The sequence below is a fragment of the Chrysemys picta genome, chromosome 7 (genome assembly GCF_011386835.1).
Source record: "Chrysemys picta bellii isolate R12L10 chromosome 7, ASM1138683v2, whole genome shotgun sequence".
Taxonomy (NCBI): domain Eukaryota; kingdom Metazoa; phylum Chordata; order Testudines; family Emydidae; genus Chrysemys; species Chrysemys picta.
The window spans coordinates 32,756,682-32,775,848 of NC_088797.1; the positions used below are offsets into that span (position 1 = coordinate 32,756,682).

The window sequence follows — 19,167 nt, forward strand, 5'->3', positions numbered from 1 at the left end:
GGAGGACCTAGGGGTTCTAGTCCTGGCACTGGGAGGGGAGAACGGTCTAGTGGGCTAGAGCAAGGAGTGCGAGTTGATTGTTGTGGGAGTGGAGCAGGGTCTCAAACAGTAGGATCAGAGGTGTTCAATATTCCTGGCTTTGCCACTGCCTCAGTTTCTCCCCTCTGTAGAAGGAGGATAATAGCACTTGCAGGAGGCTGGCAAACCTTTACTAATGAATTTTCATTGTGTGCTTTGAGGTCCTCATCGGAGAGCACCTAGCTCTGGCAGAGTGCTATGTACTCTATTCCTTTGTAGTGGTTATGATACACGATGGGTGTTCAGGAACAGTTATTAGTGGAACCATGGCTAACAATGCCTCCCTTCCCCGTATTTATTTGCATAAATATTACAACCACAGAACTTTGGGGTTCAGCCCAAATCCCTTTCAAAATAAGCCACCTGATTGTCAGGGGCTATGTTATTGCTGCTTGCAGGAGCATGCCACACTAACTGGTTAAATCAGCATCCTGCCCCTTTGCAGCATGGGAGTTGTAGGCAGAGGGTGCATGACAGGGACTCTAGCCTATCCTGCTGCTTCTCCTTCTTACTCTGCAACCCAGCCCTAACCTCCTGGATCTGTAATGGCTGCCTCTAGTGATGTAATGGGTGGGCCAGGCCTGCTCTTAAAGGGGCCTAGGAAGGTTTAGAGATGGGTCCCTCTCTAGCAGAGAATGGAAAATGCAGTTCTGCACAGCTGTTGCCATGCAGGTGGCTGCTGCCTTGCACTGGGGAGGATTGCCCTGGACCTCAAATGGGAGTCATGAGCTGTGCCAGACTTGGAGGATGTGTTGCACTGAATTACATTGCACTGCTGTGCAACACACCAAAGAGAACTGCATTAAAGCTGGCGTGACAGCACAGAACTGTGTTGCATTCAGCTGAATTGCACTGCAGTGTCTCAATCTGGAGTGCAGTTAATTTCACTGGAATTCACACAGGGCCAAATTCTCCTCTGGATGACTCTGTACAATCTCAGTGGTGTCACTGAATCCGTTCCATGGAAGCTTTTTGTAACAATGTACTGGCCTTTAAGACCAGAGGGGATAGTTTGGGAGGCCATATACCCTGATTCCATGTGTCTGGGGACAGCAGATGAAGGCTGGAAAAATAATGGAAGTGACCATTAGGAAAGAGGAAATTGGTCCAGGGGAGCAGTTAGTGTCTGGGAGGGTGTGACAGGTTCCCCAGGTGCAACCTGGATCTGGGGTACCCTGGCATACCAACCTAGGCTCCCTCTCACACTGTGATGCTGTGACTAGCAAAAACCTCTCCAGGTACTGCACTTACACAGCCATCCACAGACAAGGACACACCCAGCTGAGTTATATGAATACTTCTCCTAGCCACTTATAAACTAACAATTGAGAGGCTCCAGTCAATTCCTCCAGCCTAGGACCCCAGGGCTGTACTGTCTTGCTCTGGTCAGAAGCCTGACCAGTGTAAGTTTATTACCCAGTCCACCCGTCCCTCAGTGTGGAGAGGACATGCACCAGCTTTTGTTCACTGAGCGGATTTCCCAAGCACTTCAACCAAAACACACTGTTTAAGGTAAAATATAAACCAGATTGATTAACTACAAAAAGATAGATTTTACGTGATTATAAGTAGTAAGCGTAGAGATCAAAGTTGGTTACTTAAGAAATAAAAGTAAAATCACAATCTGAGCTCTATAAACTAGACAGGATTTGAATCAAGCAGTGTCTCACCCTGATGGGATAGTTCCTTAATACACAAGCTGGGGTTCTCCTTTCCAGCCTGGAACCACCCTCCCCAGTTCAGTTTTTGTTCTCCAGACACGTTTCTAGGTGTTGCATTGTAGGGGAAGTGAGGCCAAGTGATGATGTCACTTCCCCTTTTTTATAGTTTCTTCCAACTTGCTGGAAAGACCCTTTGCTATGAAGTGAGTCAAGTCCATTGTCTACGAACTCTCTCTGAGAGGTCTCCATTGTATACAGTTCCTGGGATAGTCCTTGGGAGTGTGGACTCCCCTTAATATGTCATCAATGCTGTCTGGCTTCTCCACTGTTGTATCTGAAGGGCTGCTTGGGGGTGTTTCCAACTTCACAACATATTTCAGTAACACACACATAGCAAAACTTCATAACTTCCCATACAACGATAACACATACAAACCAAGAAGATATTAATGTTCAACAGGTCAAGTCTTTTAGAATGATACCTTACAAGGCATACTTTGTACAAAACATATAATAATCATATCACCATGGTAAATATGGGGGTACCAGGGTATTGTTTTGGGGTACAGAGTGCCACAAAGGGGGAAGGTATTGGACCATCCCAAACCATTACTCCTTGAAGGGCCTAAGACCAGGAGCTTTGAAGAGTGGACACAGCAAAATTCCACCCTCTCCCATCCAGCACAGACAAGGTTTGGAGTTTAGACCCACCTGGGGAGGATCAAGAAACTGAACAGTGACTGGCCAGATGACTCGAGAGGAAGCTCCAAGCCCAGGAAACGGGGGAGCTGCTCAGATGGAGAGGAAGAGCTCAGCTGGGACACAGCCCTAGAGGGGAGGGCTTGTGAAACCCCTGACTCTGAGAGCAGGCCAGGCAGACCAGGACTGAAATCCCCCAGTCTCAAGAAGGAGGGCTGGGAAGCCCTGAACTTAAAGAGGGTAGCTGGTTAATTTGAATTAATTAGCCCCAAGAAAGGGGGAATATTGTTCTTAAAGACTCTGGGTATAACTGGATTATTCTCAGTACATATAGGGAAACTGAGACAGGGTGCCTGGAGGGCTGTCCTAGGCCACAAGGGGCTGCTATGGGACAGCATCGATGTATAGCTTTGAACCTGCGAGCTACCAGGCACCCTCAACTACTCAGCTCCCCAAAGGCTCAAGCCCTAAATGAGAAGAGCATTTTGGCTCTGTGTTATGATGCAATTGTGTTGAAGCAGAAAGCACTCTGCTGCATTTCATTTCACTGGCTACAGTTGCATGCAGTGAGCAGCATCTCCTTGAAATGCAAGGGGCTGCACTGCACTAGAGGGACAGGGTAAGTAGTGGAGCCCCTGAATTGAGATGAAGGCTGTCACATTTAATTGCACCATGTTGCAATGCGTTGGAGTAGGTCACATGGAGTAGAATTGCATTAGGATACCTGACTTGAGGGGCTGTGGGTGAAACCAGTGGTGGCAACGAGTGGCGGTACCTGACTGGAGGTGCCCATGGGTGTAACCAGGGCGGTAGGGATGGGGGATACGTGACTGAAGGGGCCCATGGGTATGACCAGGGGTAGCAGCAAGGGGGGGATACCTGACTGGAGGGGCCCATGGGGGGACTAGGGATGGCAGGGAAGTAGATATGGGGTTGGGGGCCTGTGGGTCTGATGTACCACTGCCTGGGGATACACATTGAATCCCAGTTTCTAGGGCTATCAGACCAGCTCCCCCTTGCCTTGGGGCCCCAGCCCTGGGCTGGGCTGTGGGGTTAGGGCAGGTCCCCCACACAGAGCCAGCCCTGGCTGCCACCATGCCATGGCTTCATGTGTGGCTGAACTTGTCTCCAGCAGGGAGGGAGGCGCTGTGGGCTAAGCTGAGCAGGGATTTGGGGCTCCTAAGCGTCTTAAGGCTAATGACTGAGGGAGATGAAGGGAGAGTGGTCAGTCCAGAGGACAGAGACGGCACATGGGCTGGGGGGGGACGGCTGGGCCCCATAGGGCAGGGCAGTGGGGAAGTGCAGGGGGGCTGCAGGGAGGGGGGCAAGTGCTGTGCTCCTCCAAACTCCCCATCCCCTGGGCTAGAGCAGCCCCCTGCTGAGACTCTGACGGCAAGGTCACTTCTGTCCCAGACACCCCCACCTCACCCTATCCTTGCTGTCCCTCCCTCGCTGTTGCTACGGGAGGCCTCCCCCATTCCTCCAATCTCCAGCCCCCACGGTGAGAGCATCGCTTTGTGCCCCTAGTGACTGCTTCAAATGCACACACATGTGCACACACTCAGACATACATGTGTGTGCACGCACATGGGAACTCCCACATCCATGCTGCTGTGCCTACCAGAGGGCAGCTGGTACTGGTGGGAATTGTTGCCACAGTGGGGTGGTTAAGTGGGTGGAGAGGGTGTCCTCTGGGATACATGGGGACTGCAAGGTGCTGGCAACCCAGCCCTGCCCTGGGCCTAGCTCAGAGGGACAGGGAGAGGGTATTGCAGGGTGTAATGCCGGGGGGCAGACAGGTAAGCCCTGGGCACATGCCATGGAGAGGCTCAGGGGTGAGGCTGGGTGTGTGGGTGGAATGAGATAGACCAGCTCTTGCCAGAGGATTTGTGGGCCAGTCCTGTCCTAGCATATGATGAGTCGATGGCAGCTCTCAGCCTCTCTCCCTGGAGCTGGATTCTTGCTGGGGACCGCCCCGTTCAGTGGGTGATGAGTCTGCCTGGTCTCAATCCATCTGCCCCCCTCTCTCTACCCCCTGTGGGGCCAGCCCTTTGGCCCCTTGCTTAGCACCATTAACATTGTGACATTCGGGGGCTGATTTTGAGGGGGACCCCCCTTGTAGGTGAACTTCTCTCCCTCCCATTGCAACATGAGAGGGTGTGGCCAGATGAGAAGTGAATGCACGGACCAGACTGTGGAGACCAAACTTCAGTAATAGGTGACTGAGTAGCAGAACTGAAGGCACCAAATTAGGGGTCAGGGGGGTTATCTTGGTTCCCACAGGAAATGGGCTGGTGTGTGAATCCGGTAGGAGGGTAATGATTAACCCTAAATGTGCTGCTCTGACGTAAGAACGGGGGCACGCCTGTGGGGAGGTGGCCAGACCCAATCCCCTTGGATCAAGATGTGGGCTGGGGGAAGGAAAGTTGTTTGCTGGATGGATGTGTCTTTAAAGGGAGGATGTGAGGTGAAGGGGGTGTGGAGGAGGTAGAAGAGAGTTAAGGGTTTAGAAGGTTAAAGGGGCAGAGACATAGAAAGGTAAATGAGGGCAAAGCCAGGGCTTCTGGCAGGGGCTGAGACTTGACACAGCTTGTTGCACATGCAAGGCACATTGGCAAAGGATCCCCCACCCCACCCAGGAGAGATGGGTCGGGGGAGCAGAGATGGGCAGGTCACCCCAGAATTGTCTCACTCTGCATCATTAGCAACACTCTTGACTGGGTCTGTGACTAGTGCCAGCTTGCTGGGGGAAGAGCCAGTGCTGGGGCAGTGCCAGTGTCTGCTCTCCAGTGCCTGGGCCAGAGGCAGTGCCCGGTCCCCAGTGCCAGGGCAGAGGCAGTGCCTGGTCCACAGTGACTGTGCCCAGTCTGGTGCCAGCCTTCTCTCTTCAATCCCAGCCCTGGGTCCCAGTTCCCAGTCTCCAGTGCCCACTTCCCCCTCCCTCCATGCCTGCTTCCTCCTTGTTAACAGCTGCCTCTAATTGTGGGGAGAAGAGGGGAGGGCACTCTGGGTTAGCAGCATAACATGACAGGAGTCAATCGTTAACCCCCCCTCCCCACCTTCCCCTCTGCTCAGTATATAAGGCAGCCAGGAGCTGGGAAGAGCTGCTCCTTAAGGGAACCTGTGCCCATCTCTCCCTGCAGGTGCCCGTGTCTGTCTCTCCCTTGAGGCACCCGTCTCTCCCTGCAGTCACCCCAAGAGGGGCTTGTGCCCATATCCCGCATCATCTGGTGTTCTCTGCCGCCCCCCAGCCATGGCCTTTGGAGACCTCCTGGAGAAGGTGGGCAGTGCAGGTCCCTTCCAGCTCCTCTGTGTTCTGCTGCTCACCGCGCCTGCCCTTCTCATTGCCAGCCACAACCTGGTGCAGAACTTCAGTGCCGCCTCCCCTGAGCACCAGTGCCGCCCTCCGCCACCGGGCACCAATGCCAGCTGGGTGGGCAACACCACTGCAGCTCGTGGGGGGCTCTCCCTGGTCCCGAGCCCAGAACGGTGCTGTTGCTTGGTGGGCACCCATGGGCAGCATCCAAGATCCAACAGTTCGCTGGGCAGGGCAGGCGAGACAGAACCCTGCCGGGACGGATGGTACTACGACCGCAGCACCTTCTCCTCCACCATCGTCACTGAGGTATGGCTGATAGCCCCCCTTCTTCCCTGCTGCCCCAAGGCAGAGCCATGGGATGGGGGCAGGGAGGGGGGACCCACGTAGGGGGATGGGATAGAGTGGGGATTGTGGGGAGAGAGGGGGAGGGGAGGTGGGAGATGAAGAGGGGCGGGAACTGGGAGGACGGTAGGGGAGAGAGAGGATGGGGAGAGTTGGGGAGGGGGCCAGAGAAGGGTGTGGGAGAAGGTTGGGTGCTGGGGGTTACATGGCTATGGAGTTCCAGTCCCTCAGGTCAAGCCACTGATTGGGAGGGGGCCCCCTGGGGGCGCCATACCCCGTCTCTGTGGGCACTGACTGTCCGTCTGTCTGCCAGTGGGATCTGGTGTGTGATCTGGGCCCCCTCCCGGCGCTGGCGCAGACGCTGTTCATGGCAGGGGTGCTGCTTGGAGCCCTCCTTTTTGGAGTCTTCTCGGACAGGTGGGTGACGGGGGGTGTCCCCCTGAAACTAATGTCCCCCACCCTGGCTCAGATCCCCTCTTCCTGCTGCCCTGGCTCAGACCAATGGGCCCATCCAGCTCAATATTCCCCCACGCCCCGGATCAGACCAATGGGCCCATCCAGCCTGGTATCCCCTCTACCCACTCCCCCCACCCCAGATCAGACCAATGGACCCATCCAGCCCAGTGTCCCCCCCCGCCCCTGCCATCCTGGCTCAGACGCATGGTCCAATGCTCGGTCATTCCATGACGCATGGAAACACTCCCTGGGTTGAGATGCACCCTACGCTTGCGAGTGGTTTACTCCTCACTTGTCGCTGGCTGGTTAGTGATGCTCAGCTCTCCACCACTGCCTGTTAACCATGGGTTGTGGGTGACAACCCCGGCTGTCAGCGAAGACACGTCCGTCGCTGATCGGCGCTCGGCACTCAGCCAACAGGCGTTAGCAAGGGCTGGTTATTAACAAGGGGGTCCCACGCTTTGCTGCTTCTGTTGGCCCAGCACTTGTACACACTGTGCATCCCTCCATCCCCCTGCACAGCTCCCTCTGCTGCATCCAGCCCCCTCTAGTTCAGGGACTCGCTGCAAGCCCCCTACTGCCTCCCTCATGCCAGGGTCACCCATTGTCCCCCAGTGCCAGGGGCTGTGGGCATACCCTCTCCCCCCCCCATGTTCCTTTATTTACCCTCCCCTCACTGTTATTTGTCTGGGAGATGTCATTTCTCCCCCCCTTACACTCTGTTGGGAGGATGGGCAGAGCCGAGATGGAGTGTTGTCATGCTGCTAGTGCATTCATTGGTGGCCTCAGCCAGTTTTTTGATCTCGGGTGCTTGACGCTGTGGCTCTGCTAAAATGCTGCTGGGGCTCCGGATACCATCCATTTCCCTCTTCCAGTTGTGCCCAAATTCCCCATAGGGTTTTAGCCAGGGATGGGCAATTTGCCCCAAGGGCCACATCTGGGAATAGAAATTGTATGGCGGGCCATGAATGCTCACGAAATTGGGGGTTGGGGTGTGGGAGAGGGTGAGGGCTCTGGTGGGGGTGCAGACTCTGGGGTGGGGCCAGAAATGAGGAGTTCAGGGTGCGGGAGGGAGCTCCAGGCTGGGGCAGAAGGCTGGGGGGGGAGGTGAGGGCTCTGGTTGGGGGTACGGGCTCTGGAGTGGGGCTGGGAATGAGGGGTTGGGGGTGCAGGAGGGTACTCCAGGCTAGGACCGAGAGCAGGAGAGTGATCAAGGCTGGGGCAGGGGATTGGGGCCCGGGAGAGGGGCGGGGGGGCAGGCAGGGCCGGCTCTGGCTTTTTTGCCCCAGGCAGAGCCCGGAGCGCGGCAGGGGAGGGCGCCGAGCCTGCTGTGGTTCCGCTGGCGGACGGAGCTCTGGGAGGAGGGCAGAGAGCCTGGCCGGGGCTCTGCTCTCCCCGGCGGCCAGAGCGCCCAGGGGAGGGCGGCGAGCCGGCCGGGGCTCCGCTTTCCCCGGCGTCCAGAGCACCGGGAGTAGGGCGGAGAGCCCGGCTGGAGCTCCTCTCTCCCCGGCGGCCAGAGCGCCCAGGGGAGGGTGGCGAGCCGGCCGGGGCTCCGCTCTCCCTGGCGGCCAGAGCACCAGGAGGAGGGCGGAGAGCCCGGCCGGGGCTCTGCTCTCCCCGGCGGCCAGAGCGCCGGGGGAGGGCGGCGAGCCCACTGCGGCTCCGCTCTCCCCGGCGGCCGGAGCTGGAGCACCGCACTGCACCGCCCCCCTCCAGGTGCCGCCCCAAGCACAAGCTTGGTGGGCTGGTGCCTGGAGCCAGCCCTGGGGGCCGGCTCCAGGCAGTGCTTACCTCAAGCAACTTCCGGAAGCAGCGGCATGTCCCCGCTCCGTCTCCTACGTGGAGGCGCGGGCAGGCTTCTCTGAGTGTTGCCCTGTCTGCAGGCACTGCCCCTGCAGCTCCCATTGGCCGCGGTTCCCGGCCAACGGGAGCTGCAGGGGCTGTGCTTGGGACGTGGGCAGCGTGCGGAGCCCCTGGCTGCCCCTATGCGTAGGAGCCGTAGGGGGGACATGCCGCTACTTCTGGGAGCCAGGTGGAGCTATGGCACGCGTGGAGCAGGGCAAGCCTTGGACCCTGCTTCCTGGCAGGAGCTTGAGGGCTAGATTAAAACGTCTGAAGGGCCGGATGCAGCCCTGGAGCCGTAGTTTGCCCACCCCTGGTTTTAGCAATTGGTGCCTGGAACGTTTCCTGAAATTCTGGGCTGGATCAGTCACAGCACTCAAAGGTTATCATGTTGCAGACAGAATGAGAAATGCCAGGGAATTGGGTGTACGGCCAAGCTCCGTCAGTTACAAGTTACCGGCTATCAATGAACAATGATCAAGTGCTGATCACTTGTTTTGATGATCAGTTATTTACCGGTAATGATCAGTGAGCTGGGGCAGTTACTGTTGATCAGTGATTATCATCTGTCAGTTACTGACTCTAAACAATCAGAGATGCCTGACAGAGTGCTGCAGTTTCCTGTGGCAGTGAGTACCGCAGGTGAACGGTCTGACATGTGAGAGCTGTGAGGCTTCCTCTGGGGTCTTACCCTGGATGCTCCCCCTTGTGATGCAGGTTTGGGCGACGGGTCATCCTGCTGTGTTCTCTGCTGTTGATGGCTGTCATGGGAACTGGGGCTGCCTTGTCCTCAGACTTCCTCACCTACTGCGCCTTCCGCCTGCTGAGTGGGGTTGGTCTGTCTGGCTTCCTCCTCAACTACATCTGCCTCAGTGAGTATCCCCAGGGCAGGGGGAATGGGACAGGGCCTTTCCCCTCTAGGGTGCACCAGCTACAATCCAGCCCCAGGGCAGGGAGACCAACTGGCTTGTGGGGGATAAGATATGGAGCTTTCTGCTCCACTGGACTCTGTCTCCAATCTGGCCCTAGAGTGGGAGCTGGCTGGCTTTGGGGGATGGATATGAGGCCTTTCCTCACCAATGGACCCTGGCTCCAATCCAGCCCCAAAGCGGAGGGACTGGCTGGCCTAAGAGGGTGAGGAATGGGGTATGGGGCCCTTCACCATAGGGGGCACCAACTCCAATCCAGGTTAATGATGCCCAGGTACCTTGCCCATCCAGTGTCCCATTGCATAGCATGCAATGACTTTGCTGTATCTCAGCCCAGTTCCTAGCAGGAATATCTCGGCTGGCACTAATTGTGGGAGGCTCAAGTGGGGAGGCTGAAAGGACCACAAAAATGAGCCTCCCCATCCCCAAGGCTGGCCTGGGCTGAGGCCCATGAGTGATGGGTGTGGGGAGGGGCTTGGGCTGAGAAAGGAGCTCAGGAGTCACCCCCCAGCTCAGATGTTTCATCTCTCTGCCCCTGCCCAGGTCTGGAATGGGTCCCCACCAAGTCCCGTGCCCTGGTGGTGACATGGCTGAGTTACTGCAGCACGGCAGGCCAAGTGGTGCTGGCTGGCCTGGCCTACGGCATCCGGGACTGGCGCTGGCTGCAGCTGGCCATTTCCACCCCCTTCTTCATCTTCTTCCTCTGCGCCTGGTGAGTCCCCCATCCCCAGAAGGGGCTTGGAGAGGAGTGGGGTCCAGTAATGAGAGCAGGGGGCTGGGAGCCAGGACTCCTGGGTCCTACTCTCTGCTTTGGGAGGGGAGTGGGGTCCAGTGGTGAGAGCAGGAGAGAAGACTGTGTTCTATTCCCAGCCTGGCCACTGCTTAACTCTGTGACCTTGGTGGGGGCAAATTACATCCCCCCCATGTCGCAGTTTCCCCCTCCATAAAACAGGGGGCTGAAGAAATGACAGAAAAGTGCTTTGAGATCCCCCGGGATCAGCCCCATCTGAGTGGCGTCCTGGCTCCTCCCCTCCCCAGGTGGATCCCAGAGTCCGCACGCTGGCTCATCATTAACCACAGGCATGCGATGGCGCTGAGCAACCTGCAACGGGTGGCCCGGATCAACCGGAAGCAGCTGGGTGGAGAGAGCATCTCCCTGGAGGTGAGACAATGCCCTTTGACTCCCGGGGTCACAGCATGTCCCAGCCCTGATACCCAGCTGGAGCGGGATGGGAGGTCCTTGGGGATGCCCCAGTGGGGTCAGCACCTGGCCCATCTCCTTACCTGCATGGCACCAGGAGCTGGGAAAGCCGAAAGGGGGCAGGGTCTTGTCCAGAGAGGAGCCCGCCCCCCACAAACACAGTGGGGCAGCGAAGGGAGTGGAAGTTCCTTTGTGGGGCATGGAGCTGGGGGGGCAAAGGCATGAGGGCAAGAGGCGCACATCACGCAGGGCGAGGGCCCTGATCCAAACTAGGGTTGAAAGGACTTAATCTCTCCAACCATCTAGTTCTGCGCACACACGTCTGTCCCTCCCTTCCCACACACATCCGTCCATCCCTCCTTATCCACACACACACATCCTCCGTCCCTCCCCAACCATATCTGTCCATCCTTCCTTCCCCACACACACCTGTCCTCCATCCCTGCCCACACACATCCATCCCTCCCTCCCTCCCCACACACACCCATCCATCCCTCCTTATCCACACACACCCGTCCTCCATCCCTCCCCAACCATATCCGTCCATCCCTCCCTCCCCACACAACGTCCACCCCTCCCTCCTCATACACACCCGTCTACCCCTCCCTCCGCACACACATCCGTCCATCCCTCCTTACCCACACACACCGTCATCTGTCCCTCCACACACACCCATCCATCTCTCCCTCCCTCCCTCCCCAGACACATCCGTCCATTCCTCTGTCCCTCCCTCCCCATGCACACCCATCCGTCCCTTCCTCCCCCACACACCCATCCATGCTTCCATCCCTCTCTCCCACACACACACCCATCCATCCCTCTGTCCCTCCCTCTCCATGCACACCCATCCATCCCTCCCACCCCACACACACCCATCCATTCTTTCATTCCCACATACACCCATCCATCTCTGCCTCCTACACACACCGGCCCATCCCTCCCTACACACCGTCCCTCTCTCCCTCCCACACACACCCATCCATCCTTCCCTCCCTGCGCACACCCATCCATCTCTCCCTCACACAGACACGTCCATACCTCCCTCCACCTACACACACTTGGCCATCCCTCTGTCCGTCCCTCCCCATACACACCCGTTCAGCTCTCCCTCCCCACACACCCCCATCCATTCTTTCATTCCCACGCACACCCTTCGATCTCTCCCTACACACCGTCCATCTCTCCCTCCCACACACACCCATCCATCCCTCCATCACACACACACGTCCATACCTCCCTCCCCCCACACACACTCGTCCATCCCTCTGTCCCTCCCTCCCTCCCCACACACACCCATCCATCTCTCCCTCTCACACACACCCATCCATCCCTCCATCACACACACACATCCATACCTCCCTCCCCCCACACACACTCATCCATCCCTCTCTCCCTCCCCACACACATATGTCCCTCCCTCCATAGGCGCCAACTCCGTGGGTGCTCCCGGGCTGGAGCACCCACGGTGAAAAATTGGTGGGTGCTCTGCACCCACCAGCAGCTCCCTGCCCCGCCCCAGCTCACCTCCGCCTCCTCCCCTGAGTGCACCACAGCTCTGCTTCTCCCTCTAGCTCCCAGTGCTCGCCGCCACGAAACAGCTGTTTCACGGTGGCAAGCGCTGGGAGGGAGAGGGGAGGAGTGGGAACGCGGCGCTCTTGGGGAAAGAGGCAGGGCTGAGGCGGGGATTTGGGGAAGGAGTCCCATGGGGCAGGGAGGGGGCGGAGTTGGGGCGGGGATTTTTGGGGAAGGGGTTGGAATGGGGGTGGGGCATGGGGTGGATTCGGGGCGGGGCCAGGGGCGGGGAGGGGTTGAGCACCCACCGGTGCTGGAAAAAGTTGGTGCCTATGCCTCCCTCCCTCCGCCCCGTCCGTCCTTCCATCACTCCCTCCGCACACACAGCCGTCCGTCCCTCCCTCACCACACACACCTGTCCATCCCGCCCTCCCCACACACAGCCGTCCATCTCTCCCTCCCCACACACAGCCGTCCGTCCCTCCCTCCCCCGACCACATCCATACCTCCCTCCCCACACACAGCTGTCCATTCCTCCCTCCCCACACACACCTGTCCATTCCTCCCTCCCCACACACAGCCGTCTGTCCCTCCCTCCCCACACACAGCCGTCCGTCCCTCCCTCCCCACACACACCTGTCCATCACTCCCTCCCCACACACACCTGTCCATCCCGCCCTCCCCACACACAGCCGTCCGTCCCTCCCTCCTCCCCCCACACACAGCCATCCATCCCTCCCTCCCCACACACACCTGTCCATCCCGCCCTCCCCACACACAGCCGTCCGTCCCTCCCTCCTCCCCCCACACGTCCATCCCTCCCTCCCCACACACAGCCGTCCGTCCCTCCCTCCTCCCCCCACACGTCCATCCCTCCCTCCCCACACACAGCCATCCATCCCTCCCTCCCCACACACAGCCGTCTGTCCCTCCCTCCCCACACACACCTGTCTATCTCTCCCTCCCCACACACAGCCGTCCGTCCCTCCCTCCCCACACACAGCCGTCCGTCCCTCCCTCCTCCCCCCACACGCGTCCATCTCGCCCTCCCCACACACAGCCGTCCGTCCCTCCATCCCTCAATCTGTTGCTCTGGGGCTGGCCCTCTCCCAACATTCAGGGCTGGGATTTGCCCTCCCCCTGTTACCTTCTCCCAGTGGCCAGGCTCCCTGGGCAGACACCAAGGCCAGAGGCCATGGTCAGGGTCTCATGCTGAGCTCCTGCTCCCCAGCCTCAGCCCTGCGAGGCTCCCAGTTAGGGCAAGGGGGGGGGGGTGGGGCTCTGGAGCTGGCTAGGTCCTGGGCTGGGCCAGTGGGGCCAAGGGAAGGGGCAAGTCCGTGTCCAGCCTCCTCCTCGCCTGGGGCCCTGAGCGGTCAGGGCATTGCTGAGCCACCTTCTCTCTCCTAGATGTTGGAGAAGGTGGGGGGCAGCCCCACTGGGAAAAGCACCTGCTCCTGTCTGGGCCTCTTCCGCACGCCGGCCATGAGACGCATCTCCTGCTGCCTCATGAGTGTCAGGTAAGGGCCCTCTGCCTGGCCAGCCTGCGGCTCAGAGCCTCCAGCACCAGGGAGTGAACCTCCCGCTTCCCGGAGGGGATGGACAGAGCCATACATCCACCACAGGATAAGGGTATCTATCGGGGCATGGCTAGATGGTGCTGGGTGGAGGGGTAGAGTTGGAACTGGATAGAAGGTCAGCTATGGTGATAGACAGAAAAGGAGAAGAGGATCCATGGGGAGAGGGAAGGATGGACAGATAGTCCAACATCTAGGATTTAGTAATGAGGATGGATGGACACAGATACATCTTCCGGGATCTAAGTAGGGGATGGAGGGTCTGAGGGACTCAGGTACCTCTGCAAGGATGGGTGGATGGATGGATGGATGGACATAGCTAAATCTCTGAGCAAGGGTGGAAGGATGGACAGAGGGACACATTTGTGAGGATGGACGGGGGAGGGATGGACACAGATGTATCTAGGGGGATGGACGGGGGAGGGATGGACACAGATGTATCTAGGGGGATGGACGGGGGAGGGATGGACACAGATGTATCTAGGAGGATGGACGGGGGAGGGATGGACACAGATGTATCTACGGGATGGACGGGGGGAGGGATGGGCACAGATGTATCTAGGGGGATGGACAGGGGAGGGGTGGACACAGATGTATCTAGGGGGATGGATGGCGGGAGGGATGGACACAGATGTATCTAGGGGGATGGACAGGGGAGGGATGGACACAGATGTATCTAGGAGGATGGATGGGTTGTGTATACCCCTTCTGTCACAACCTCGCTGAGCTCTCCATGTCACCTGTGAGTCCTGCCCTCTGACCCATCTCCGCTTTGCTCTGCAGCTTCTCCACCAACCTGGCCTACTTTGGGCTCTCCATGGACCTGTCAGCCTTTGGCCTGGACATCTTCCTGGTGCAGACGTTCTTCGGGGCCATTGACATCCTGGCCAAGATGGCCTGTGCCCTGGCCCTGAGCTACTTTGGACGCCGAGCCATCCAGGCCAGTTCCCTCATCCTGGCCGGCATCTTTCTCCTGGGGAACATCCCTGTGCCCAGAGGTAAGGAGCCCCGAACCCCAGGTTCTCAGCCCACTCAACCTCCAGCAGTGACGGGAGCCAGGTTGGTCCCACTGAGCTGGGAAGTGGGGGAAGCCCTTGTGACATGGCTCTCCCAAGAGTCTCCTGTCCCGTGATCTTCAGGAGAGATGGCTCGGGGGTTAGAGTGGGAGGGTGGGGCTGTGAGTCAGGATTCCTGTGTTCTATCCCCAGTCCTGGAAGGGGAGTGGGGTCTGATGATTGGAATGGGGTGGGCAGCTGGGAGTCAGCTCTCCTGGATTTTATTCATGGCTCTGCCTCGGACAAGCCACTTTACCCATGCCTCAGTTTCCCCACTGTGAAATGCTGTCGTGATTATTTGCATGGCTCATGTGGCAGCTGTGCCGTGGGACTGCAGTGACTGAAACGTGCACTAGGCTTTGTGATCTCCGGGAAGGCCAGTTCCACATCCCCATCTCTCCCCTCTCCAGAGATGCTGATGGTGCGACTGGCTCTGGTAGTGCTGGGAAAAGGATGCCTGGCTGCCTCCTCTGTCTGCTCCTACCTGTATGGGGGAGAGCTCTTCCCAACTGCTGTCAGGTAAAATCAGGACTGGGATTCCCCATCTCTGTGATCGTATAAACAGCCCCTGCGCCTCTCCCCAGGTGCGGCTGCATCTCTGTGCGGGGCATGCTGTTATTGTTACGAGTCTCTCACAGCGCACTGTGTCTGGCAGGCAGACAGGCACTGGCTTCACCACCGTGATGGCTCGTCTGGGCGGCATGGTGGCCCCGGTGGTGCTGGTGGCCGGGCAGCAATTTCCCTTCTTGCCGCTGGTGATATTCGGGGTGGCTCCCATCGTGTCCGGCATCGCCGCCTGCTTCCTGCCAGAGATGCACAACGTCCCCCTGCTGGACACCATAGAAGAGGTGGAGGACAGGTGTGAGTCACGGGCTGCTGCCCTTTCCCCCTGCAAACCTCTTTTCCTTCCCCGTCAATCCCTTCCCACCTGCCCTTTCCATCCTTTTCACTCCCTCCCTCTTTTGTTCCAGAGCCAGGAGGAAAGGCGAGGAGGCGATCGCCGGGGAGACCATGGCTCACATTGTCCACTCAACCAGGATCTGAGCAGCCTTCCCTGCCCCCAAAGCCCCCAGTCCTGGCCCCCCAAATGCACAGGTGGAGGCTGCATCAAAAGGCCCACGTGAAGGGAGGAGCCACCTGCTGCTCCCTTTCCAACTTAGGAATCAGCCCCCTTAAAGAGACAGGGCAAATGGGGGGGGCGGGGGAGTCTGAGTTGTGCCACTGAGCTGCCCCCTAGCGGGGGACCCTACACCACACATGCAGGCAGCCTGTGGGGCATGGACAGAGCAGGGAGACACCTCCCTGAACAACTTTGCCAGGTGTGACTGTACCGGCTCCCCTTGCTGGTGTATATTAGCCTGACGCCCGCCCCTCCCTCCGGCCTGGCAGGGCTGTCAACTGGCTCCTCCCAGTGGTATGTATTGGCCTAAAACTCGCTCCTTCCTTCGGCCTGGTGGGGCTATGAACTGGCTCCCTCTGGTGGTGAATATTGGCCTGACACCCGCCCCTCCCTCCAGCCAGGTGGGGCTTTAAACTGTCTCCCGCGGGTGGTGTGTATTGGCCTGACACCTACCCCTCCTCTGGCCTTGTGGGGCTGTGAACTGGCTCCTTCTGGTGATGTATATTGGCCTGACACCCGCCCGTCCCTCTGGCCTGGCAGGACTGTGAACTGGCTCCCTCTGGTTGTGTGTATTGGCCTGACACCCACCCCTCTAAAGTGACCCTCCCTACTGGGGGAGGGGAGCTCAGCGTCTGTGGCCCGTCCAGCCAGCAATGATGGTTCATGCGATGCAGGTTTCTGTCCTACTGCGAGCTGAGACCCAGCCAACAGATTTCATAGCTGCTGATGAGCCACTACCAAGCTGGGCTTGGATTGGATCCTGCGGCCGAACTGATGCTCTGACCCCTTTTGGGGCAAATTGAGCAGAGTGGGGAGAAGGGCCTGGGGGCTCTGAAGGTGTCGAGGGCTCCCCATTAGGTGCAAGGGACTGGGGGGCAGCTAGGCAGCTCAGCGAGGCTGTACAGGAGGTGTGGCGGCTGGATCCAAACTGTAACATTCACCAATGGGGCTGGAGTTTGGAGTGACCCCTCTATGTGGGGTACCAGCCCCCAGGCAGCAGGGACAGAATGTGTGTGTGGGGGGGTGCCTAGGTGAGATTTCCTGCACTCGTTCCTGTGGCCTTCTGTACATTTTGTAAATGTACTAAGAAATGTACTCAGCCACACTAAGAAATTCGCCTTGCTCCATGTCCCTGATCCCTGCACACCAACCACCCCATGGAGTCAGGGCTGGAGCTCCTCTGGAAACAGGGGTGGGGGCATGTTTCTCCCTCCAGAAAGTGTTGATATTTTCGGCAAAAATCTAAGTATTTTGACTCTGAAATGCCACTGCAGTGCCTCATGGGAGATGTAGTTTGGCAGCCTCCTGCTCCTGTCTTCTCTGTGAGATGGGTGCCCTGGCCAGACTACATCTCCCATGATGCACCATGGTCTCCCCTCTTGTAGATGGGAAGGGAATGCATCTTGGGAATCCCTGACTGGTGCATCATGGGTGATGTAGTTTGGGTGCCTCATGCACCCAATGCACCTTGGCTCCCAGGATAGACTGCATTTTCCCATGATGCACCACAATCTCCCCACATGGGGGTGATGGGGGTCAGAGGCAGGCAGGCTCCTGCAGGGGTGCTGGGAACCATATACATAGCAGTTTCCACACCCTAAAGAAGCTGCATCAAGTGCTGGCTACTAGCAGAAGGGGGAGGGGTGTCTGGTGATATAAGCACCCCCGTGTTACCCCTGTGCTGTGGTAGGAGACGAGATCCCCTAGGGGGATGACTGGAGGGGACAATCTAGCCCTGGATACCAGGTGAGTCTCCTGTTCTGATTATCCCAGGCAGTAATCACCAATCTATGTGGGGTGGCAGGGCTGCCGAGAGGTGGTGGACAGGTGTAGGGCTAGGGAGGGGTAGATTGGGGGCACCCCAGGGAAGGGTGGTTGGAGGGGCAGAGATGGGTGCCCCAATGGCTGGGGTGGGGCAGAGAAGAGGGATGTGCAGTGATAGATCAACAGACCCACAGTTTAGGCTGCAGGGGGAGGTGAGAAGTGCATGTGGGTCTTATCCAGGGTGATTTTAGATGATCTCCCAAGTTTGCTATGGGGCTGGCCCTGGACTGGAAGATCTCCTTGGGCTGGTGCCTGCAGGGGCATTCCTGGCCCCGATCCCTCCTGGGGGTGTAGGAGGTGCCCCTGCCCACAGAGATACCACACTGCCCACCCCCAGGGTTGCCAGCTGGAGAGATGACACGGCCAGCTGAGTGCTGTGGATGCAAAGCAGAGCAGAGCCCTGACAGAAGCGAAGTGGCGATGGCCTACCACACAGGAACAGAGCCCCAGCTGTTCAGCAGCATGTGGGCTGGCTGATAGGGCAACGCCTTGAACAAAAGGGGCCACTGATGTGGGGTGCCCAGAGTGACACCCTGGCACTCCAGTATTCACCACTGTCATGTAATTAGGATATGTCTTGTACAAGTATGCCGTGTGAGGTATCGTTCTAAAAGTCTTGATCCGCTAGACAGTAATATCTCGTTGGATTGTATGTTCTATCGTCATATGTGAAGTTCTGAAGCTTGGCTATGTATGTGTTACTGAAACATATCCTGAGGTTGAGAACACCCACAAGCAGCCTTTCAGGTACAATAGTAAAAAGGCCAAACAATGTTAATGGCTTATTGAGAAAATACACACAAGCACAAGGCTTACCCCAGGAACTGCGTACAATAGAAACCTCTCAGAGATAGCACTACACAATGGGAACTGTTTGACCCAGGTCACAGCAAAGGAGCTTTCCAGCAAGTGGGGAGAAGATATAAAAGGGGGAAAATGACATTATGAGGAGACCTCACTCTCTCTACAACAACACACCTGGAAACACCTGAGGAACAAAGACTGAACTGTGGGAAGTGATGGTCACAGGCTAGAAGGATTTTTAGACTGTGTATGAAAGCCTGGGAAAGCCAAAGCAACTTGTGCCTAAAGAATTTGCCAGCCTATTTATCACTCAGGGTAAGAATTTGCTAATTTATATCCTACCCATCTAGTGTGTTAAGCTCAGTTTGTGTTTTTGTTTATTTACTAAAGTAATCTGCTTTGTTCTGTTTGCTATCCCTTATTATCACTTAAAATTTACCTTTTGTAGTTAATAAACTTATTTCTTGTTTATTTCAAAACCCAGTTTGTGCAATTCATATCGGGGGGAGGGAAGCTGTGCATATCTCCCTCCACATTGAGGGAGGGGGCAAATTTATGAGCTTAGGCTGTACAGATCTCTCTATACAATGAAAGACAATGTGATTTTGGGTTTACACCCCAAAGGAGGTGTGCACGTGAGTGCTGGATAAAGTCCTGAGCTGAATCCTCCCACAGAGCTGATTTCAGTCTGTGTCTGCAGCTGGGTGTGGCCTCACCTGTGTGTGTGCTGGAGAAGACTTGAGGGCCTGGC

The 19,167-nt window shown here is 57.5% G+C and overlaps 1 protein-coding gene across 1 annotated transcript; it reads left to right on the forward strand.

Annotated features, from left to right (window-relative positions):
• The first annotated feature begins 5,535 nt into the window (after window positions 1–5,535).
• Window positions 5,536–18,835, forward strand: LOC101938346 (solute carrier family 22 member 6-like). The gene is made up of 10 exons (XM_024100305.3): window positions 5,536–6,063; window positions 6,413–6,516; window positions 9,115–9,269; window positions 9,870–10,038; window positions 10,365–10,488; window positions 13,447–13,556; window positions 14,397–14,611; window positions 15,079–15,187; window positions 15,324–15,527; window positions 15,640–18,835. The coding sequence occupies exons 1-10, from the start codon at window positions 5,692–5,694 to the stop codon at window positions 15,710–15,712; spliced, it is 1,635 nt and encodes a 544-aa protein (XP_023956073.1). The 5' UTR covers window positions 5,536–5,691; the 3' UTR covers window positions 15,713–18,835.
• Window positions 18,836–19,167: the final 332 nt, after the last annotated feature.

Bases quoted from the DNA above. Each gene is read 5' to 3' on its own strand.
- LOC101938346 (XM_024100305.3), top strand. From the start codon at position 5,692: ATGGCCTTTGGAGACCTCCTGGAGAAGGTGGGCAGTGCAGGTCCCTTC. The intron at 9,270-9,869 runs GTGAGTATCCCC...GCCCCTGCCCAG, and splicing joins CCTCAACTACATCTGCCTCA to GTCTGGAATGGGTCCCCACC. The intron at 14,612-15,078 runs GTAAGGAGCCCC...TCCCCTCTCCAG, and splicing joins GAACATCCCTGTGCCCAGAG to AGATGCTGATGGTGCGACTG.